Genomic DNA, 24,521 nt, shown 5'->3' on the forward strand with positions numbered 1-24,521 from the left:
GATAGATAGATAGATAGATAGATAGATAGATAGAGCATAATAGCATATTAGTAAAGCCTTAATGGAGGGCAGTGTTGGTTGCAATAAAAAAGATAGATAGATAGATAGATAGATAGATAGATAGATAGATAGATAGATAGATAGATAGATAGATAGATAGACTGACGGACGAATGGACAGACGGAAAGAAAGTTTGTCCTGATATTCAGTATAATAATTTATTTTTTATATTCAACAATGTAGATAACAAAACATAGTATTATTCTATTTACATCTGTATCTGAATATACCAAAAGTCAAGAGAGGGCAGTGAGTAAAACAGGTTGAACTACGCAGGTTGATGTCTCTCTCGGAGTTAAACAACCTCTCGTCCTCCGATTGGTCGAGCGAGAGTCAACATCCTTCCGTGCCGCTGATTGGACATCTCGGCACCACGTGATGTCCCTTTAAGATCTTTATTGACTGTCCGCGAACATGGCAAGGGAAAGATTTCCACCTAATGACCAGGGCAGAATTGCCATGCAAATGATAGCGACTCGTATCTGCCCCGTTTAAAGCGAAAACGGATATATATAATACGACGAATGGCGTTTTGACGGCACACGCGCGAGAAAAACTGCCGATCATTCAAGCACTTTAACACGGGACGCGCGAGTCAGGATGCCGAAGTGACGCAGCTGGAGTTGTTTTAACAGCTTGAGAAGTTGCAGCTCATTTCCTTCACCTTTTACCCGTGGAAGAACACCACAAGATACGAGTGCCTTGTTTACACGTGTAATTGGGCTTTTCTGTTCTTGAGCTACCCGGAATATTTGCGACATCAGTTAAGAGAGAAGTTGCATCCGTGAGAGGAAACGGATTTGAAAGCAGCAGTAACGTTAAGGCTCTTTTCGAAATAGTTGCGCTCCGTCGATGACTCTCGACACCTCGAAACATTCCGCGATACTCACAATTTTATTTAAAATGGCTGATGATAATGATTTAATAGGTGCTTCGGAGCTTGTTAAAGGTGAGTTTAAGTTTCTTAGGCGCTTCAGTTTGGATAACTTTGATTCATTGTGTTACCTCAGACTTGAGATGTACTTGTTTCAGTCATCAGGTCCCTGCACCAACCGTTGATGTGTGATATTAAACATTTTCTCATCTTCTTAGCAAAACTGCAGCAAGTTTGTTTATTAAGTGTATTTTCTTATTGATAATTTTCGTGAAAACATTTTCTAGTGAGAAATTGAAATAAAAGCTGTGTTTTGAATTAGATATTTTGGCATCAACCCTGTTACCACGTCATCAACCCTGTTATCACGATGATCATCTTTTTTTAAAATCTCTTAATGTGCAAAACTTTGTCATAATGCCACCCTCCTCTTCGAGGACAAATGTCTTGTGTTTTTTAGAAGGTCTTAAATGGTCAGCCCTGTTATTTTGATTTTGTATAGCAAACAGTTGGTTATTGAAAATTGGATATTTGCAGAAATATAAGCATTTCTTTTTAATAAACACTTGGTAGTTTAATTACCTGAAGCACATGGCTAGTAATGGTTAAATGAACTCTCAACCCTGTTATTACTGCTATACATAGCTTCATATAATAAACTTTTTAAATTGTCACTATGCAATTTATACTTAAATTGACACTTAATGACGGCACTCACTTGTGTTAAAGAATATAAAAAAATTAGAGAAACCTTTATTTCTTAAAACAAATCTGTAAAAAATTAAATAAATAAAAGATAATGTAACATATTTGACATTCTCTATCCATATTGAATAAAGTCCCAGTAATGTGACTATTCCACTTTCATATTTAAGTGTATTTAAAGCTACAGTGGGATAAGTTCATTGTTGCAGATGATTAAACCCAAGCCAATAATCTGATGTTAAAATCGTATCTCTGTAGAGTATTAATAGCTGTTTTATAACTACCGGCTTGTTTAATCAACCATGTTTAATTTTTTTCCCCAGATCGACTCTATTTTGCAACCTTGCGAAGCAAACCAAAAAGCACTGCAAACACTCATTACTTCAGCACGGATGAGGAGTTTGTGTATGAAAAGTGAGTTTTCCCCTCCCTCAGTCATCTCTCAGAGCCAAAACAACCCAGCAGGCGGGAAACTGTCCCGAAGTCTGTTACATAACTCTTTAATCGAATGTTTCCTTTAGTAAAAGTTGCATTTTTATCTCCAGCGTTCCACAATGGACCTGTCAATCATTAGTTTTGACTTTCTGCATGTGGGAAGATCAGAGAAAAATGGAACTAATGTTCTTCGCATCATTCTGACAGATACTTTGAAAGAAAACGCTGTTTGAGGCTGACTTCCAAGGATGGGTTATAGTCTTTTTAGAGCCTTCCTTTTATCACAATTGCAAAATATAATGTTTAAATAAGGAGAACATACCAATATGCAAATTGCTTTTATTTAAAATGAAAAGAATGAACATTACGTATAGTACAGATTAAGGCCCCTGACAGTCAAAGACCCGGGGCCCTTGCCCCATTAGCTTGAGCCAAAATCCATCCATATTTAGTATTTAAAAAATTGTTTAATAGGGTAAAACACTGATTTATACAATGAAGGCTAACATTGTTTTTCTCTTTCATAGCTTTTATGCTGATTTTGGCCCCCTTAACCTCGCTATGCTGTACAGATACTGCTGTAAACTCAACAAAAAGCTCAAGGTGAGTCAAACACCTGCTCGATTTGTTACGTTCCTCCTGAAGAAGCTGCAGTATGTTGCTGCATTAATTTGAAAAAGCTGAGGAGTTTGCGCTCACGCCCCGTCGCTGGATATTTTGGGCTGTCCAATGTGTTAATGTTTCTTTTGTTTGTATGGGTTGGGAATTTAAGATTAATGATGCAGCATTGAACTCCAGCTACAGCTAGAAAACATCATGTTCCTTCCTTACTTTATCAAGACATCAGCTCATTTTATGCCATGTCTGTAAGGCAGAATCACATGTGCTCACTTGAAATGAAAGCCACTGTGACCGGAGGCTCAGATGAATACATCACGTGCATCTTTAGCCATGTGTCTCCTGTCTTTTTTAGTCTTTGACTCACCTGTCTTTACATTTTATTGTGTACTGAGAGTTTCTCCTGGGACCAGCATGTTCTCTGAAGCTCAGCGGTTCAGACAATGAAGAGATTCTTCTTAAAAGAATAATCCAGGTTCAGTACTTTTGCAGTGTAATGCTGATTGGAACACAAATTCTTTTGAAAGTGCCTTTCACTTTCATTGTAAGTGCCTCACTGTATCTTCCATTTTTGTTTTGATTTTAAGAAAAGGAGGGACAAGTTGGAATAATTGTGTTCAGTTGAGTTCAATTTGAATGAATGCGAACCTTAACCAGTTACATTACGTCAAGATTATTTCTAATTTCTCTCAGCCTCTTAAAGTTAAGACTTAATCCGGTGGTTTAGTAACTAGTCATTTACTAGTCACTTTTATCCAAATGGTTTTCAGGGACAATCTTCCCCAAGTGTAACCTGGGGTTAAGTGCCTTGCACAATGGTGCATCTTGATCACTTTGGGGATTGAACCAGAGCCCTACCAGCTTAAAATGTATCTACTAGGCCAAAAGTTCACTATTCAAATTCAACTTTCTCTTCCCTCACCATTGTCATGGCATTTAACAGAATGTCAGCAGGGTACAATCTACTTCAATCTCAATGCCCACAGTCTGCAGAGAAAGTGAGTTGCGTGTTATGTCACTGTTCTTGATCTCTTAGGCCTGATCCTCCCGTCTATCAGATGTAACAAATGTTGGGATTAGATGTGACCTTTTTTTTCATCCTCTCAGACTTAGGCAGCAGCCAATGGCACTGACCTTAGCGTGTGGTTCATGCATGTCCCCAGGATTTATGAAGGGGGATTAGATTTCCGAGTACTGCTTTGCACGCTTCAGTTGTGATGTGGGAGGGTCATGGGATCCATCCCAATCCATCGACTCCCAGATTTTTGCTAATATAGACACTGTGTAAAAGGGAACTGTTTGGTTTTGTTTTCATCCTTTGGAAATCGTTTTTACGAAAGTTACACTAACTGCTTTGCAAAACTTTCCTTGCTGGCTACTACCTACAGAGACTACTTTCAAAGGCAGCATTTTTTCCAAAATGAAACCTCATAGGCGCCTGATTTAGAACACTACCTGGGTGTAACTCAATATGGCACATGAAATGAGTCTACAATGATTCTAGTAGTTTTTCATTAGCGTGTTGCTAAGCTAACAGCGCAAACTTTGGGAACAATTCTGTTTTTTAATTATAACTTTTTATCAGTACTTTTCAAATGAAATAAGTACATTGTATGACATGTTAGTTTTTCTGAACTCACTGCAGTGCATTCTGATACCTTCTCCTCAATTATATGTGTGATTCTTCCGAATATTTTGTCTAAAGGTTCTTAATAGTGCATGCCAGCCACCTGCCTTTTGGAAAGTAATTTTGCTAGCTTGGTAGGCAGGCCACTTGGTTTTGCAACAAATCGACAATGTTCATTTTCTTTAGCAGACTTTAGAAACGTAGTTTTTAAGATTCATCAGCCTTCAGGAGCATACAATGATTTACTGCACTCAACTCCAACTTTAGTTTCCAATTAACCTAAATTGAGAGGTCAGCAAAGAGGACCAAACCCAAAGCAGACAAGAAGTTTATAGTGTCCTTCTAGTGATTAATTCTGCTGACATGTCAACTTACTTAAGCATCTTTCCGTGCTAAAGGAAGGTGTTTGAATAATAATAAACCACTTTATCTTTTGTGTTTTGTTCTGTGTTTCTAAAGCTGGCAAGGTGTAGGTCTCTCATGTGTTCATGTTTTGGAATATTAAAGGTAAAGTCCTGTGGTAAAGCATGATGTGTTTATCTCCTAACCACTTTCACTATGTGCACACCCATCCAATTACATGTGAATGTCCCCGCCTGTTTGTAATATACAAGTTGTTGCCATAGAGATTACTTTTTTTCAAACCTCACCGGTTTGGACCGCATGATTGGTTGTAGGCTGGAGGAACCAAACATCAAGGAGGGAAGCTTGGGTAGTATCTGTTCTGGTAGTTTCTGGTTATCATAAGATCAGCTTTCTAGCATTGCTGAGAGGAGCTTGTCCATTCTCAAGTTGGTGTTTTTGAAGCACAATCTGATTAAAATGCTGTCAATCTTGAGATTGTTTTTGTTTTTAAGCTAAATTAAATTTTTTACAGATTTCTTCTCCTCACTAGCATAACCACCTCCTGCATGTAGATGTTGCCGTTTTACATAAAAATGAACTTTCTGAGTGATTGTTAACTTTGTATTGCTTATTGATTTGCCTAGAAATTAAAAAGGGTTCAACCCTGTTACTTTGACTCTTTGAGAAGAGATGATCTGCAGATGGCTAGAGAAAGGAAAGGATCTTGAGTTTCCAAAATTCAATATTGTTTTGCTTGTCAATTTACCTTGTATGAATAAATGGGTTCAACCCTGTTACTATGAGTCAGTGACAAAAGATGACCTCTACAACATCACTTACCAAACTATTTGACGTTCAGTAATGTTTTTTATTTTGGAAAGATAAAATGGTTTCACTTCACGATTTACTATAACTTTATGAGAAAATATGATCTGTAGATTACCACTTTCCTAACTAGTTGATTTTAAGTATTGTTTTGCTTAAAGGGATAGTTCACCCAAAAATCATAATTATGTTATTAATAACTAACCCTCATGTCGTTCCAAACCAGTAAGACCTCCATTTATCTTGGGAACACAGTTTAAGATATTATAGATTTAGTCCGAGAGCTCTCGGTCCCTCCATTGAAACTGTGTGTACGGTATACTGTCCATGTCCAGAAAGGTAAGAAAAACAAGATATTTTGACTCGTGAACGAATCATTATCTTGCTCGGCTCTGTGTTCATCTCTCTCTTCACATCAGTTCAGTCAGTGTACTGTTTGAGTAAATGAATTACTCTGGTATATTGGTTTGTTTGAACTCCGAGCTAGTGTCAGCCACATTAAAAAAGTGAACAGCTTAAGTCATTTGTGGATTAATGCTTATTGGAAACGCGAACCGTTTAAAACGATTCAGTTCGATTTGGTGAACTGGTTCAAGAAGATCCGGTTACGTCGAATGTTTCGTCCACGAACCGAATATGACAAACTGCTTTGATTTGAACTCTCTCACAACAGACACGGAAGAGAAGACAATGCTGAATAAAGTCATAGTTTTTGCTAATTTGGACCAAAATGTATTTTTGATGCTTCAAAATATTCTAACTGACCCTCTGATGTCACATGGACTACTTTGATGATGTTTTTCTTACCTTTCTGGACATGGACAGTATACCGTACACACAGTTTCAATGGAGGGACTGAGAGCTCTCGGACTAAATCTAAAATATCTTAAACTGTTTTCCGAAGATAAATTGAGATCTTATTGGTTGGGAACGACATGAGGGTGAGTTATTAATGACATAATTATGATTTTTGGGTGAACTATCCCTTTAATGATTCATTTTGGAAAGATAAACTGGTTCAACTCTGTTACTATGACTTTGAGAAAATAAGACCTCTAGATCTTCACTTTCCAAACTAGTTGACATTCATTAATGCTGTGCTTATCGATTCACCTTGGAAAGATAAAAGGGTTCAACCCTGTTACCAAAACTACTATATTGTTACTGCATAATCTATGAGAAAAGATGACCTGTACGCCTTCACTTTCCAAACTAGTTGACTTTCAGGTTTGCTGTGCTTATCAATGGAAAGACAAAAAGGTTAATTCCTCTTACTATGACATGACAAAATGTTGTAAAGTTAAAGTAGTGAATATTCATTTAAAAAATGAATAATAATAATAATAATAGAAAAAAGAAACAGAAAAAGTAAAATTTTTAAGAGGTTCTCCTGTAAAAATCTTTATTTTTGTTTACAGATCTCTCAGCTTAGATAGTTTTGGAAAATTCCTTTCCTTAGTTTTGCCTTCGGTATGTCTCTTTTTCTTCGGGGCAGGTTGTAGGTGGACAAGTTTGAATCCTAATTTGTTGTGCTGGCAGTTTGATTTCACTCTCATCCCATCCCAGCCAAAACTTTACTCCGCAGCATGTGGAGCGACACAGGAACAGATGCTTTGAGGGCTTTTCCGTTCAGCTCGCCTCCAGCACAGATTATTCTGAAGCTTTTGGCGTGTCATCTGTGCATGAGTTGCCTTTTAGCAGCTACATGCTGTCTCTCTTGCACACACATTTCGGCTCACCTGCAGCACCTCCCTGTGCGTTACTGTAGCAGCTGGGGCAGATGCTAGAACATCTGTCTCCAAATTCCCTCATGTAAAGGACTTTCAATTGAGTCATCCTGAGAGCACCTCAAGCTAGTTTAAGCAGGAAAAAGGGTGTTAGGTTTGTGAAATTGGTTGATACTGAGATATTTGTTAATGAGATTTCCATAACCTGTTTCCCAAACATCTAATCAGTCATGATAACTGTTAATGAGTTTGGAGTGATTTTAACAAGATTTTAACATAATCAAGACAAACCAACACATTAAATGAGTGCTGCAGTTCTATTTCTCTTCATGTTAAAATTGCTAATGCATGTAAAAAAAAAGAAGAAATTTTAATTTGACTAAACTTGGTGTTTGTTAAAATAATAATGAAAAGTTTAGTGAAAAATGTCCATCAGTCACTTGGTTTAACATGGTTTTAGAGTAACATTTTACATTGTAGTCATTAATGCAGTGGTCTTTTTCTCAAATTACAGTTTTGTTACTGTAAAATGCCAGTTAATCATTGAAGTTGTTTATAACTTTAAAAAAAAATTAAAAACAGGAAAGTTGAGCTACTATTAATGAAATAAAAAAGTTATGCAACTTTATGCTATTTGAGTTTCATTTTCAATCAAATGGAATGGAAACTACATTAAAAAATTGATGTAATGCAAGCTATCAAAAATAAGTTGCATATTTAAAATGTATTCTTGAAATTTGATTGCAGTTTAATGCATTATTTTTTCTTTACAGTCGTTTACACTGACCAGGAAGAGGATTGTGCACTACACCAGCTTTGACCAGTGCAAAAGGGCTAACGCTGCTGTGCTCATCGGTGCTTATGCTGTGAGTATCCCACTTCCATTTGTCCTTCTGTCTTCCTCCGTCACTGCTGTTAATTACTTTCACCGGAACCCGAGGATTCACATCCAGGGCAGAATCTGTCATGGCCCTGCAAATTAGCCACTCAGTCATTTTCATTAAAACCATCAGTCCTCCCACATCGACAGCAAATTTGTTTGTCGTACAAAGTCTTCTCGGATATTTGCCAGTGTCCTCATTCCAAACTCCCCCTCAGAGACAGCAACAGAGTGCTGACTGACTGGTAGTCCCAACGCTTTGTGGAGGCACAATACCTATGTCCTTGACTGGCTTGAATGCCAGTCTGTCCTGTTCTACTGCTTTCATTCATCTAGACCAGTACATACACAGCGTATGAGCCATGCCAGCTGATTGTTCCTGGCACTCTCAAGGAAGACTCTGGTCTGGACACATTTATTGCTCAGATGGCACCGTTGGCTTTGTCAAAGGCACAGGTTTCAGCTGTAAAGTGGGTCAGTGTATCATTCTGATAAGCCCTTCTTTTAAACGAATGCCCAGTTTTAGTTTTAAAGGGTCATGGCACCAACTTCTTCTATAATATTCATAACCCGTTCTGCACATTTTCTTAAGTATAATCAGTTTATTTGTGCTCATTTGTACTGATAAAGCAGCTACTACTTCACTATAAAATAATCTGTGGGATATTAGAATGCTTCTGTCCTCATGAATATTGATGAAACCTAAATGGCAACATGGAAAGGAAAGTGGTATGACAGATGCTCCTCCGGTTTCTTTCAAAGAAGCTATTGTTAATTTATTCCAACAAGAACTGGCAATTGAAATTTTAGGGAACCGAAAAGGGTGGTGGTGTTATACAATATCAGTATCCTTTTTTCCTGATTCTGAACGATTCAAAAAGAGGCGGATCTAATGTTCCCTTGCTTTCAATTGGATGATGGCAATAATACATTTTAATCTGACTTTTTGTGTAATCTGACTTTGGACTGTAATTCAATGGCTATGTGCCACCATAAATCCTGTGTTCGATGTTTGCAGCGGTGACTCAACTTTACTCTCTTTTGAATGTTTTTGGTTCCCTTATATCTGGAATTTACCTTATTTTGCTAAAACAATAATAATTCTAATAAAAAAAAGCAGTATTTGCACTACCGATTTTTTAATGTTTTTAAAGATGTCTCTTATGTTCAGCATATTAGAAAGATTTCTGAAGGATGTGACACTGAAGACTGGAGTAATGATGCTGAAAATTCAGCTTTGCATAACAGGAATAAAATGGATTAAAAAATATTTTCAAACAACAGTTTTTTTTACTTTAATAATATTTCACAATATTAGTGTTTTTGTTGTATTTTTCATCAAATAAATGCAGCCTTGGTGAGCATAAGAAATTGATTAGAAAAGCCTTAATTGTTCCAAATATTTGACCAGCTGCATACATTAAATGTGAAATTGTTGCCACTTTCATATGCATTAAACAGATGCTCTCAGACCCCCCCCCCCCCACCCACCCCACAATATGAATTCAGTGTGAATTCAGAATTTATGATTATACATAAGTCAACATTCATAGTAGCATCTATGCAATCTTTTGCAATTCACAACTCAGTTTACAGTCGGGAAAAAAATATTCATATGTATATTTTAAGCAGAAGTGTAAATAGAACTTCTAGAAAATTATCTAATTTGATGCAAAGTTTGATGAACTTGAAATGACAGTGACAGATCATGAGGGATACCTCACAGAAAACCTGACGAAGAATCTAGAGAAAATGTGGGCTGCTTTATTTTTATCTTTGCGATTCTAATTATCTAGCAAATATCCCTTAAAGTTAGTGTACTTCCTCAAAGTTGGTCTACAAGGAATGGTCACATTCACCCTCCCAGTCTAAATTTAGTATGAACCTTGACCCCATTGTTAATTTAGTTGTCTTAAATGGAAACTCATTTTCGCTACCTTCAAAAACCTAACCTCTGGAGACACCCATCAAATCTCTAGGTAGGTTCTCTCCTATAGTCTCAATAAAGTGCTCAAGATGAACTAGTGTTTTAAGTAATTCTATTAAATATAACCATGATCCTCTCCAAGTTGAATAAAACCTTGTTTCTGCTCTTGTCCATCATACATGCATGGACGTGTGTTCAGTGTTATGTTTTTGTCTTTCTGCACTTGCAGTGGATCTTCTGTAAGTAGGTTCTTATTGATCCTGGCTTGTGTGGGATGTGCTCCTCTGGCAAGAGCAGATGTTTGCTGCTGATCTGCTCTGCAGTAGACGACCCAGTTTTTTCATATGAAGGAGATTATATGTACTGGTTGAACAGCTGGGCCAAGATCTTCCATCAGAGTCACATGGGACAGTAGGGCGCAACACAAACAAACAAGCGCTGACCCTTCTCTCGGGATTGAACTTAATCGGTCACATTGTACAGCTAATTGTTTGACCGGTGCATATTTCATTAACTCGTACACAAATAATAAAGCTCTGGCCTCCTGCAGAACAGACAGCCTTCAAAAACAGTACTGGAGATCTTAAAAAGATTAGTTCAACCAAAAATTAAAATTTCGCAGTTTGCTCTTTTCATGGATTTACAATGAATGGAGACTTTCAAGCTTTTATGTTCATAAAAGATGCAAATGCACCAACATTTTTCATCTGAAATGTGCTGCAATTTATATAATGCAATTAATGTGATGCATGCAAAAAATTTGGATTTCTGACCAAACTCCTATACATTGAGCCCAAGTTTATTTGTATATCACATTTCCCACACACCATTAATTGTAGATTCATTCTGTTTCATTTTAATTACTGGTATTTAAGATTATTTATGAATGTAAATAATAAAATGTAATGTGTACGCTAATACAACTTTACGTTACAACTAACGTTCAATATAAAAATACTGTATTTAAAACCGCTAGTTCATATGTAGTCGGACGCAACTGTCATATCAAGCGTCCTGTGACAATTTTGCTGAATCAGTGCACGGAAGTTATCAGTCTAAATGTCCTTCAAAATCAGTCAACGGTGAAAATCAATAGTAGATTTCATTTAAAGTCCAACAGTTTAACACTAATATTGGAAATAAACGAACACGTTAAATATAAAGTATTAAAAACATGAAAGTTCATATATTTGGAGTAAATATATTTGGAGTCATCAGTCATATAGAGCTTCGGACGGCGTGCCTCATGAAAAGTCCGACGCACCGCCACAGAAACAAGAATGAGATGCATTCTAACATAACGGTGGCGTTAAACTCAGTGAGGGCTCGTTTAAAATATTAAACACATACAGGCCGTTCAGATTAAATGTTAAAATGCAATGAAATACCTTATATCTGCAGACTTTGTACGTCTGTTTGTGGATGGAGACTTTGGAACAGCTAAAACTATGTATTTTGCACGCATCACATTATAGTGCGGTGTGCATGGAAATAATAACGAGGCGGCAGAGCGAACTCATCATCCAGAGTAGTTCTCACATAGTCCTTCTACGTCATCACCACATAGTGTGCGTTATAAGTTAAGTGATCAGTCTTTAAGAGAAGGACTAACTACGTGAGAAGTTTGCTGCCGCCTTGTCATTTTTTTGTCTTTACTTTATTTGTAAGCCAAGAAAGAGTTAATCTCTCATGTTTGAGAAGAGTGCGTTGTCGTGTAGCAGCCATTAAATGTGTGGGACACCAACTACTTGTTTTCTGTCTCTTTCATTTCATGGATTTAAGGTGTTAAGCTGAGTCAAAGCGGACAACTTCAGCGACTACAGGATCTACAGGTCTATCGACACAACCCTAATTTGTGAATGAATCATTCTTTCTAGTTGAATCATTTCAATGAATCGATTGGTGCAGTTCCCAAAACTGGTCTGAATGATTTGTTCATAAATAGAGAAAAAATTTGTGAAAAATAACTTTTGATATTTTAATGTTTTTTCAGTCATTTTTTGAAATTGTATGGAAAAGAACGACTAGCACCAACTTCAAAATTTCTTCATTTATCTTCCATGGTAGATTAGACAAACTACATCATTTTTCTTTTTTCAGTTGACCCATCCCTTTTTCTGTGTTTTATGTGTGTTGGGCTTTGGCACGGTTCACATAGGTTTCTTTTCCGTGTTGGCACCGTCCTGCTGCATTCTGACATCAAGCCACAGAAATGTTGAAGGAGTGAGCGGAGTTCCTTTTATATGATGTCAGGAGGGATTGACGTGGGTGTAGGGAATAGATGACCGCTAAAACTCATCTCTTCAGCAAGTCTGTGTGTGTGCCTCCCGCACTGTACCGTAACAAGTCATCCCAGCTTGACAAGGGCCCCATTGTGCTGAGCCCCAGCATCTCATCTGTGTGACACATTCTGCCCGAACGTCACTTTCCTGAAAGTGCATTTGTGTATGGGATGAAGAGGAACACGGGCAGATGTGGATAGGAAAAAAGATGGAATAGGCAGATGGAAAGTAGCAATGTCCGATTTATGTATAAATTGTTATTTCTAAAATTCAGATTGGGAATAACAACAAAAATATTTTTTGTGGGAAAATATAATTTAATTTTGCATGATTGTCAACTAATAGTGAGAAAATGATGAAATATTGGCAAAATTTGAAGGATATTTTCAAATGAATTGATTGAAATGAACGGTTTTCCCCCCCAATCAGTTAATCTGATTGGAAACCATCTGAATGAAACCGAGGAAAGGCTGTGTTAAAACTGTTATTTTAGTGCTATTTAAATACAATTATAATATTTACTAATATTTCAAGTTGGGTTTTATTTTAAACTTAATATTTTAGTTTAAGTTTAGTTTTGTTAAATTTTAAGTTTATTAATTGTGTTGTTGTTTTTTGTAATTTTTACATTTATTTTTATTTTATATATTTTAAATATATTATTTATTTCAATAAAACTTTTTTTTTTTCATTTTTAGTAATTTTAGTAGTTGCTTATTTTTGTTTCCAGTGCAACAGTTTTCATTGTTTCTTTAAGTTTGTTTTTATTTTAATATTTATATTTCATTTTATTTCAGCTTTTTTAATTACCACAAAAATATTTTTTTACAAAATGATTTACTAATAATTACCAAAAATAATTTGTAATGGTTTTATTTAACAATAACAACACTGATGTTAAAGTTATGGTATTAGTACCTAGCATTCAGCTTCTTTGCTGTTGCTCTAATGTCACTTCCTTTCCTTTTTCCTGTCTCAGGTGATTTACCTGAAGAAAACACCAGAGGAAGCCTATAGAGCTCTTATCTCTGGCTCCAATGCCTCATATCTTCCCTTCAGGTAAGACGGCCGCAAGCAACAAAACTGATAAAAAAAAAAAAAGTGTGCTAATATATATTTTGCCTCATTCCCCCACTTTCCTCTCCCTCACTTTTTGCACAGTGCACTCTAATTTGATTCCGCAAGAAATATTGTCTCTCCTGTGGCTCACAGGGCTTTTAATGTGATAAACTTCTCTGCCCAGATAAATAAACGGGCATAGTAGAAAACCCACATGGACGTTTCTGCAAGCCATGAAGCTGACAGACCAGATAGTTGTTCTGTATCTATATTCTGATGCTCATAATTGATGAGTTCATGAATACTATTTTATTTTTAATATTCAGACACTTTTTAATAATGTTATTTAAAAGAAATTAAGTGTCTTCTAAGTTATAGCTCTTAATTAATAATCTCTTTATTAGATTGCTTAGATTTAATTAAAACTACATGATTAAAAACGTTGCAAAGTTGAGAGAGAAATAATAGGTTTAAAACAATATTCCAAGTTAAATTCTAGTGAAATTGACTCCTATCTAATTTTTTTTTTTTTTTTTACAGTTTTATTGTGGTGATGATAAATGTATCTCCACATGAATATCAATCTATTTTTCCTGTCATGCTCTATGTAAGACAGTTGTGGATTTGTGCCATTGTGACCACCCAGTTAAATGCCAGCCGTGGCTCAAAGATACACCCCTGCAGTTTCTCAAAACGACCAGGAGTTCCCGTGGAGATATTATCTCCTCAAACATTGTCCTTCCTCTTTTAAAACGGCTCCGTCAGGCAGAAATCACAGACACAGAGCATTTTTCATTAACATGTAGTTAGTGTTGTGGGTTAGTCAGTCCTCTTGGTTGTTTGCAGCCACCGTATGAGATTTGACTCCTTACTGACCCAGAAACACAGAAGTCTTAAAGTTCACCCATGCCAAGCACATAGCTGCATATTCTGGGGTATTCGCATATATAATGAGGGACATGTAGAAAGCCGGGGCGACCCATGGCCTCATTGAACAGAAGCACTCATTGTTAAAGTGGACTCTCGTTGACTAATGATTCAGAGCCATATACACTGAATAGAGAAGAGGCCTACATTTTCTAAATCTGTCATCTTCAGTGCAGTCCCATGATGCTTTTAGCCATGCTTTCTGAGATGGGCTGTAAGTGCTCTGGCCTCCAAACAATTTGGAAACGTCAGGCACTGAATGCAAACAGGAAACAGCAGCTTTTTTTTTTTCTTTTACTGTGCAGTTATAAGTGTTTTTCCCAGAAGGCTGAAATCCCCATTTGGTATTCTTTATACTTCAATGTCATCGAGGGAAATCTTTTTACTTATTGACCGTCATTGGTCTCTGAAACCATAAGGAATTGTTACTGATTACTTGGTTTATTGATCAGCATTTCTATTGTTTATTCACTCTCTGTGGGCATTAGATCAAAAGCTCTTGCACTTTACTTCTCAAGAGATTAACCTTTATCCAACACTTTCTTTTGAGTAACAGTTAAAGGGTTAGTTCACCCAGATAGCAAATTTATGTAATTAATAACTTAACCTCATGTTGTTTCAAACCCGTAAGACCGCCGTTTATCTTCGGAACACAGTTTAAGATATTTTAGATTTAGTCCGAGAGCTCTCAGTCCCTCCATTGAAGATGTGTGTACGGTATACTGTCCATGTCCAGAAAGGTAAGAAAAACATCATTAAAGTAGTCCATGTGACATCAGAGGGTCCGTTAGAATTTTTTGAAGCATCGAAAATATATTTGGTCCAAAAATAGCAAAAACGACGACTTTATTCAGCATTGTCTTCTCATCCGTGTCTGTTGTGAAAGAGAGTTCAAAACAAAGCAGCTGGATTTCCGGTTCTCGAACGAATCTTTCAGTTCACCAAATCGAACTGAATCGTTTTAAACGGTTCGTGTCTCCAATACTACTTTCCCTACTTTGGGATTGTAGGGAAGCAACTATTTATCTTTGGTGGTTTAAATGTTCATTGGCATCTAAGTCACCATTATTGTCATTATTGTTTAATCCTTAAAGCTTAATGTGTACAAGACATTGTGAATGTCACACTACATTTTTAAAACACGAATGATACACTTGTTTTATAGGCCTGGTTAGGGCAGGATTTTGAAATGTGGCTAAGTAAAGGTTCTTTAGGTTCTTTAAATCATTGTGTATAAGGTTACATGTAGGGTTACATAAAAAAGAAGCAATATCATCAAAAAAAGCATAGATTTATTATGGATATGATGCAAAATATAAACAATTTGATGCACAGTATAAAATACTTGCCATGTAGTTGTAACTATCTCTGCTATGAAACCAGAGACAACAGAAATGTTTCTGCAAAAGAAAAATACAGAATACAAATTTGCTTTTTTTCTTCTCAATCAAATATAATCAGAACAGATGCACTGCTCCACGTGGTCATCAGACATTCTCTTTTAACATGGTTTTAGTACATGTCCATCTCACTTCATTCAATGATTTAACTTATTTCAAAGGTCCATATACAGCAGAGCAATAACCCAAACCCACAACGACAATGACATAAGTAAATAAATATAATAGAACACAAATAGAAAACGGACACATGTTTGCACACAAAGAAACATTCATGTTCACAGAAAAATATTGTCAGCATTGCTCTGATGATTTTATCAGTAAAACAGTTTGGCAATTAAAGGCTACATGACATTTCTCACTACTGAGGTAATAACAGTGCTGCTACTGAAGCAAATTAATTACAGTTTCGCTATTAGTAGATACACTGCTGAGAAGCGCACAAGACTTGTGTAATTCACACACAGTTAATCTCTCTCTCTCTCTCTCTCTCTCTCTCTCTCTCTCTCTCTCCCTTTAATAACTGCATTAATAAATGCATCAGTCTTTGTCTCTCATTCTCTCTCGCTCTTGGCCATAACTGCATTAATAACGCTCATGGCCGCATCACCACATCTAATCCTTATTTTCTAATAATCCAACAACTTATTCTCAATTATTTCTTGCTTAAATGAAACTTTGCAATCCTGATAGTATTCCCATTTTTTTTTTAAACTGTAATCTGATTATCTTGATGTAACTATAACAAAATAGTTACCAGTTTTTTGGTATCCTGATTACATAATGCTGTTTCAGGTATTCTTATGGCACTTCTTCTTCTCTGTTTGCCATCCTGTCTGTCTCGAAGGTTAATTGGGCTCTTGCTTCTTCACAAAGATGTGATTGTTAGTGCCGTAGCTGCGCAAGGGAAGAAAAACAATTTATCAGTGCCCCCCCAGACTTGGCTGCTGTAGCCATGCTACTTGCGGAGACAAACAGAGCGACAGGGTTATGTAATGCTTAGCAATTTGTTAATTCAGAAAGTAAACAGTTGTGTTGTCTATGAGAGGGAAGGGGTCCTGTTGGGAAACAATGAATTGGCCATACCATTGAATAAAGTGAAGCTCTGTGTGAGACCCATGTTTGAGTACATCACTAGAGGAAGAAACTACAATGAGATGTCGGATAAAAAGGTATGTTTAATTCGGAAAATAATAACATGCTGCACCTCTTCCATCACATTTTATCTTGATCCAGGAATGGATTTTAGACTACTTTTTAAGACTATTTGTAGCTGTGGACTTGACCTTTGGCTGATCCATTCAGGATCATTATGGCTTGAAAGTAGCCCCACATTCAGGGTGCTCTGGAAATGTACGGTTTTGATCCATCTTGCATAAGCAGTGGCTGTCTATCCAGCCAAAATATCTGCACATTGATATTTTTTGCAGAGCATTTTCCCACACCAAACCTTATTTGGAAATAAACTTACATAACCTACAAGTATACACCTAATAATGGCATGCACAACATGACCTGAAGTTATTGTTTTCAAGCAATGTATTTTTAGGACGACATTTCCAGTAACCTGATAGTTCAGATGTTTTTTTGGCAGTGTAATATACAGTCAAGTGAACCTAGTGTCGAATTGTTACACAAGTTTGGAGAATGTGCTCTAGTGACCCGGACGGGGGGCTTCAGTCTACTGTGGACAGTTCAGACCCTGGCATCGCTCTCCCATTATGTAAGAAAAGGGAAGAATCTTTCTCTGTCTGCCCAAATATTTGGCGATACTAAGAGGAAAGCAGTGGCAGTCTTGCAGAGGAAGTAAGTAAATCCTACTCTGTACCCTGTATGGTGTCCGTACCCTGTCCGTTTGAGACCAACTAATCATGATATACCAAGATAGAGTAATATAGACTTCTGGGTCTCTTTGTGGAACTCCACACCCTGTCCTGTATGCACATGGGTGGGTTTAACTTCTGAGATTAGGTTTCCTGTTTCTTTACAGCTTCTCTACTGAATGTGTATGTTAAATTGAAATATTTCGTCCTCATTCGATCACTAGCATATTACATCACCAAAATCTTGCATACAATCATGTCTGTTTTTCCACCAGTTCTTGGGTCAACTAATAAAAAAAAAAATTCAATCAGAATTCCTCTCTTGGACTTTCATTGCCATGTAATTTCTTTCTTTCATTCATCTTTAGCTCTGCTAAACCGCAGATCTGTCTTGCCAAGTTGTGGTGTGCTTTGAAAGCTTTTAGACTTATTGAATCATATTTGAATCATGAAGTTACCCAGCCTTCTAAGTCTCTGAGGAACCTTGACCCTGTATGATTGCAGAATCCACTGCTGTGGCAGTAAATCCGTATCTGCTAAAACAAATCACGTCTGTGGCGGTGGTTACGTAACGGCACTAAAGTCCTGCTTGTGGTTTTGGCATCTGTAAGCTTGTTCTGCTTTGCTCCACTACAGTGCTCGCCCAGGACACACCCTGTGCATAACAGGTCTGCTCATTTCAGCCTTTTGAACCCAACCTAAGAATGTAAAGAAGCAGATTTATATGTGAATGCTTTGACCAGCCCTCTCTAATAACATTTTTTTTTGGAGAAACCAATTTGCAGTAGATGCATTTCCTTGAATTACCATTGTTTGGCATCCCTCTTATGGTAATGGCTCTTGAGGCTGTAATTGCTTCAGTTAAAACTGTCTAGTCTAGAAAGTTGTGTTTTGGACTGATCGCCGAAAGTTCTACACCCCTCAAGGGACAAAACCAGTGTGCCCTTGTGAAAGGCACTTGACCTTTGGTTACTCCATGGGGGACTGTCCTTGTAATGCATTGCAAGTCGCCATCAATGAAAGCATCTACTGAATGACTCATTTGTAAATTAAAAGTAGACAAAGATGTGCTGTTTTAAATGAGGTTTGTCTAGCTCCTGGCTTCCACTCCTGGAGGTGAGACTTTACATAATCCTCAGTAAGCCGCTGTGTTTTTACAGCCAAATCGATTGGCTCAACGTTTCTCTGCTGTAGGGAGGAAGATGAATGAGGCTTTGGCTGGTGGGAAAGTCTCCAGCTGTTTCTCCAAACATATCTTGGATCCTGCTGGCAGTATGTGGTACATATAGTTGTGTGAACAAAGACATTTTTCTGCAAAGCTCTGTTGGAAACATGCCTTGGTTTTCTTATCGTTTCCTTTATTTATTTATTTTTAAAGATGACTGTGCTTTTTTATTACTGTTTTTTTCTTCATATTTGAATTGGTGGTGGTAAAACCTTGTGGTTAAACATCTGGGTTAGTAACCTAGGGTGACCATACGGGCCATTTTTACATGACGCACTCTTGCCAGGATTTCTGGCTTCAAGTCGAATGAACGATCAAACATGTTCACGTATTTGCATAGCTTTGATCGTTTTCTGTAGATCTCACCTTCTCACACGCCACGATTGGTCGATTATATACAATAACTGCATGTTATTGGTCAAACTACTTAGGATGTTTTGTGCAACATAAAAATCCTGGGTAGGACGTTTCCTGTATGAACAGCACACATGGCCACCCTATAGTAACCAAAAGTTGCAAGTTCAAATCCATCAGGGGTTTCTTTTCTTTTCTTTTTTTTTTTGAGCAAAGCACTTAACCATAGTTTTTATTTACGTAAATTAAAATGGAAACATTGATTTAAAAAATAATTATGTGCGCCTGAAATAAAATCAACCTACTTATGTAGGATTGTTACCTTGGATCAGTGGACCAATACACAAGACTTCTGGAAGTTAAGGGTTTGCATATGCGAGTATGTGGTGTTTGTATGAGTCAATGGAGCCTGATACCTTCCATTGAGGCACACTGGGAGACTAATAAAAGGAACCCAGCAGAACACTGACCCACTTTTTATGCAACCGAGCCTGAATCATAAACAGTGAATTAATGCAAAACTCAAATTAAAGTGGGCACAAAGGACCTGTTCTGTAACATGCGTTAGGTAAGGGATGGTGTATTGGCCCCTTTTAGTTTCTGAGGCATTTGGCATTAAATTACACACCTTGCTTCCCTTGACCCAATAAAATCATTTTGGGTACACAAACAAACCTGAATTGGACTTCCTCATACATGTTATCAAACCAATCTTTTCCATGACATTAATTTCGCCTTGACTTTTGTAGATGTAACCCATCGTGTTTACAGGCTGCCCATGTGTACACACTCAACTCCAAGGTTTTCTTTCTTTAAAAACACATGACAAAAGCCAACACAGTCGCTTTACTTTCGCTCCCACATCTAAACACAAAGGCCCTGACCCAGTTACTTGTATTCATGGGCAGGTAATGGTTTTACTCTAGATAAAAGCAGACCACCTGAGAGCCACAGTTTGAAATCAGTGTCGGTGTTCCCCTTCTTTGCTCATAACATGACTTGATCTTCTTGTTTATATTCCTGTGGGTGTTTCTTTTTTATTATGCTTTCTCTTTTCTCTTTCAGGGATGCTTCATTTGGGAATTGCACATACAACCTGACAGTTCTCGACTGCTTGCAAGGCGTTAGAAAGGTGAGATGTACACTATAGTATGTCATTTTTATTATTACTATGAAGCTAATTTGATAAGTGATTTTTAACTAATGCAAATTCATCAGTCAGACTACATTAGAAGAAATATTGGTGTTTAAGTATCGTTTTTTTTTCAGTAAAGATGCATTAAATTTAGAAAAAAAAAATGTCTGTAAAGAACATTTATAAAAGCTTTCTATTTAAGATTATTTCTTTTGGAATCTTTGGTTTGCACAAATTTTGTAACGGCAAACTGTTTTCAGTTTGATAATGGTAATGTTTCTAAACCATCAAATTAATATTAAAATGATTTCTGAAGGATCATGTGACACTGAAGACTGGAATAATGATGCTGAAAATTCAGCTTTGAATCACAGACATAAATTGCATTTTAAAATATATTCTAAATAACATTTTAATAATGTTTTACAATATTCTTGTGTTTAATGTGTTTTTGATCTAGTAAATGCAGACTTAATGAGCAAAAACAGACTACTTATAAAAATGCTTAAAAATCTCTTACTGACCCCAGATTTAAATTGTAGAGAATAACATAATGCATAAAGTGTGCAAAATTGTCTGGAGCTGTCTAAATACACCCCTTTATATATTTTTTTAAATAAAGACATTTTAAAAACATCTCATAACCTGTATAATCAGTCTTCATTGCGGTTTGGAAAGAATGTCACTCCAGACCCCTTCTAGGCTCTGACAAAACAAACATTGCTGGGTAATAAGGTGTTTCTGTTCAGTTCATTGCACAAAGTTATCAAAACTAGCTGAATATCAAAATAGTGTTCACGGTGAGTTTACAAGTAAACTCTGCAAGAGCCAAACACATCTGCAGGTATCGATGTGTCTTCAGCTGACCCGCCAGAAAGACTTGTTAAACACGGACAGCGTGCATTCTTGAGTGCTTTTCCTACATGCTTGTCATAAAAAAAAATCCTTTACGCTACATAAACTCTTTTCATTCATCCTACGTCAAAGAAAAACAGCAGCAGCATCCAACAGCATACTCTATTGTTTATTAAATCACAGCGACTTTTCAGTAGGAGAGGGGGTAAATGGTCATCTTTTTAAAACATTACATTTTCAAGACCTCTGGGCCCTCATGTCATCCTGTGCTTTGCTGTTAGGATTGTAGTTGTAGACGTAAGTGACAGTTTTATCAGTGCCTCCCTTCTGGCTCTAATTAACAGCTTGTTTTTAACAGTTTCTTAATTGCATGAGTCACACACAGCTTCTGTGAGTGTGATAAACACTGAACCCCGTTAATGTTCAAACCACCACTGCTGCCTCTCTCCAAGCTGCCAAAGAGGAGGAAATACCCTGTTTGCCAACATGAGAGCAGTTCTTTTGTGTTTGGGTTTTCCTAATGTTTAAACATCTGGACTGGTTACCAAAATGTTGTAGGTTTAAACCCCATATAGAACTATTTTTACAGCTAACACGAAAGTCCAAATTTACCACAATTTTACCGGGAGAGAATTGTAGCTAAATTAACCTTTTGGTTTTTTTCTTGTCATTGTGGCTTTACATTTCACAATGTGAATTTGTAACTCACAACTCAAAAAATTCAGTCCGCACAGAGTTATGAAGTTGTAATTACGAGAAATAATTTATTTTCTCAAAATGCAAAGGTTTTTCTTAATTGGTGACAAAATAAAATCAAAATTATGAGGAAAACATTGCAATTTTTTGAAACTATTGTGAGTTATAATTGAATATCACAATTTTTTTTTGAATTCTCATGTTTTTGTGACATGAAGCTGCAAATCATGAGTAAAACGTTACAAATTGGTCAGACATAAACGCAGATGTCACAATGTGAGAAGTCCTCATAAGTGCATACTTGGTTCTCGTAATAGTGAGTTGTAATTGTGTGTTTCTCACATTTGTGATCTCATTAGCACAAGTTTCTGGATATGAAGTCACATTGTGAGATATGGATTCGCAGTTATGAGGAAAACATTTCAGATTGGTATAAAAAAAAAATATAGCAGTGAGGAAAAAGTTAGGACAAACATTATAACTTTTGCTCGCAAACAATTTTTTTTATCTTAAAATAAAATATATATATATATATATATAATATATATAATATATAATATATATATATATATATATATTATATATATATATATATATATTTAGGTAGTCAGTTGTCCAAGATACAAAATCGCAGTTAAGGAAGATTGTACAGTTTTGAGATATTATGTTGCAAATACGAAAAAAAGTTGCAAACAGTCTAAAAACACTGTTAGATGTTGCATTGTGAGAAATAGTCGCAATTTGAAGTAACAATTATTATTCTCATAATTGCAGACTTGTTTATCGTAATTGTGGCTGTATCACAATATCGCAGTTCATGAAATTAAAGAAAACGTTTCAAATTGTCAGAAACTATGTAGCAAGCATCACATTGGGAGAAAAATCTGGAATTACGAAAAAACATTTTTAACTTTTCTCGCAATAGTGACCACCTCACAATATTGCTATTTTTGGATAGACACATTGTAGGAGATGAAATCACAGTTGTGAGGAGCAAGTTGGCAAGCTGTCAGAAACAATGTAGCAATTGTGAGATGTCGCACTATGAGAGAGTCGCATTTGCGAGAAACATTAACTTTTTCTCGTAATTGTGACTTAAAATCTCATTGTATTAATCTGTATGTGTAATATGTAATTACTCCTCAAACATGCCTGTTGCTACATTGTTTAGGCTACTTTTTTGAAAGCTAACCGCGTTTTATCCTCAAGCTTTTTTACCTGAAAGCGACTTCTAATAAGCTACTATAGCGGCAATCCTCCCTGGGAGGTTAAGTGTCTCAATCAATGACACCCGTGAAGATCGCTAGATTACCAGCCCAGATCTTTAACCACTAGGCTCCACCATTACCACTGCAAGGGTAAAAACTAGGAGACTGGAGATTTAGGCCATGTTGGTAGTAATTAAGCACAGCTTCATCCACACTGTCCATTGACGCTGCAGAAGAGGATTGCTGCTGTAAGCTCTTTGGTCCAGTCAGCAGTGGAGGGGACTCATTTGATTAAAACCTGACCAGGAACAGTTACATAACCACATCCTGAGAGCGAGACGGCTCACTGTATCAGATTGCACACACATCTGTCGCTTCACCCAGATGGAGTAAACAGACACGGCTGCTGTTGAACATCTGCACGTGTGGACTTCAGTGTGAATTGTAAAAAAAAGTTTCATACCTTAACACGCTTAGCCGACAGTCCATTAGCGTGATGTAACTTTGCCAGCTTGTGAAATCACTCACCTGCTGTGCCTCTATCAGCCTCGATTAGGTTTTGACTGTCTGGTGCAACCCTGCAGCTCAGGACAGCATGTTTCACGGCTGGATGGGTGCAGTTATAGTCTCTCAGCCGTCTGTTTCCATACTGCTCCTGATAGATGCCCAAAATAAACATAGACTACAACAGTCTCTCCTTATGATGGCTGTCATCTCGAGGTCATGTGTGTAGACGAACACCGTTCTTCAAATGTGGTAACCCATATGGTCATCATGAAAGAATGATGTATTTGTAATTTGAGCAATGTCATTTGATATATACACATAGATGTATATGTGTATGTCCTGCAGTTACTGTCTTTTTCAGTAACCGAGAACCTTTGCTTTTGCACGATTCTGCATCCACTGCGATTACACAACAGTATAAAGTCTGATATTACTGCCATATTAGTTATTAACAAAGTGAGTAGTGTCAGCAAAACAAAAAACATCACTTTGTACGATTTGAACCAGTTTTGTCAGAGGCAGACGTGTCCGTGTGAAGCAGAAACCAGACACTCCATTAGACGCGGCCCTCATCGCTCACTGCCACGGTTTATTGACTCATGTGCCTTTTTTCTTAATCGACTTCCCCCGCAGCTCTTCACTGAGCACCAGACAGACCGCTTCAGCCCCATTACGCTGACTAATTGGTTAAACAATCAGACGGATAAAGGATTTTCTTGTGACTCTCAGGTGAAATCCACCGTATGACTGCACTTGTTTGAAGTCAGCAGATGACTAATGTTTCTAAACCTTGTTTTTCAGGCCCTTCAGCACGGATTCTTGAACTTTGAGACGTTCAACGTAAACGAGTATGAACATTACGAGGTAATGATGCCCTTCCGTCATGAAATGCTCATTAGGCGAACCAGCGTGCAGTGTTTTACCCAGAATTCTGTTCATTGCTCCTCAAGCCGGTTACATAATCAGGTTTATTCCACCAGGAACCGAAGACATTTTTAAATAATGATAATCTCGGCTTGTTCAGTTT

The 24,521-nt window shown here is 37.0% G+C and overlaps 1 protein-coding gene across 1 annotated transcript; it reads left to right on the forward strand.

Annotated features, from left to right (window-relative positions):
* The first annotated feature begins 413 nt into the window (after positions 1 to 413).
* On the forward strand, positions 414 to 24,493 carry LOC113064541 (dual specificity protein phosphatase CDC14AB-like). Its single transcript, XM_026235398.1, has 7 exons — positions 414 to 1,009; positions 1,963 to 2,053; positions 2,602 to 2,677; positions 7,990 to 8,082; positions 13,285 to 13,364; positions 20,159 to 20,225; positions 24,296 to 24,493. The coding sequence occupies exons 1-7, from the start codon at positions 913 to 915 to the stop codon at positions 24,491 to 24,493; spliced, it is 702 nt and encodes a 233-aa protein (XP_026091183.1). The 5' UTR covers positions 414 to 912.
* Positions 24,494 to 24,521: the final 28 nt, after the last annotated feature.

Source organism: Carassius auratus, chromosome 47 (genome assembly GCF_003368295.1).
Source record: "Carassius auratus strain Wakin chromosome 47, ASM336829v1, whole genome shotgun sequence".
Taxonomy (NCBI): domain Eukaryota; kingdom Metazoa; phylum Chordata; class Actinopteri; order Cypriniformes; family Cyprinidae; genus Carassius; species Carassius auratus.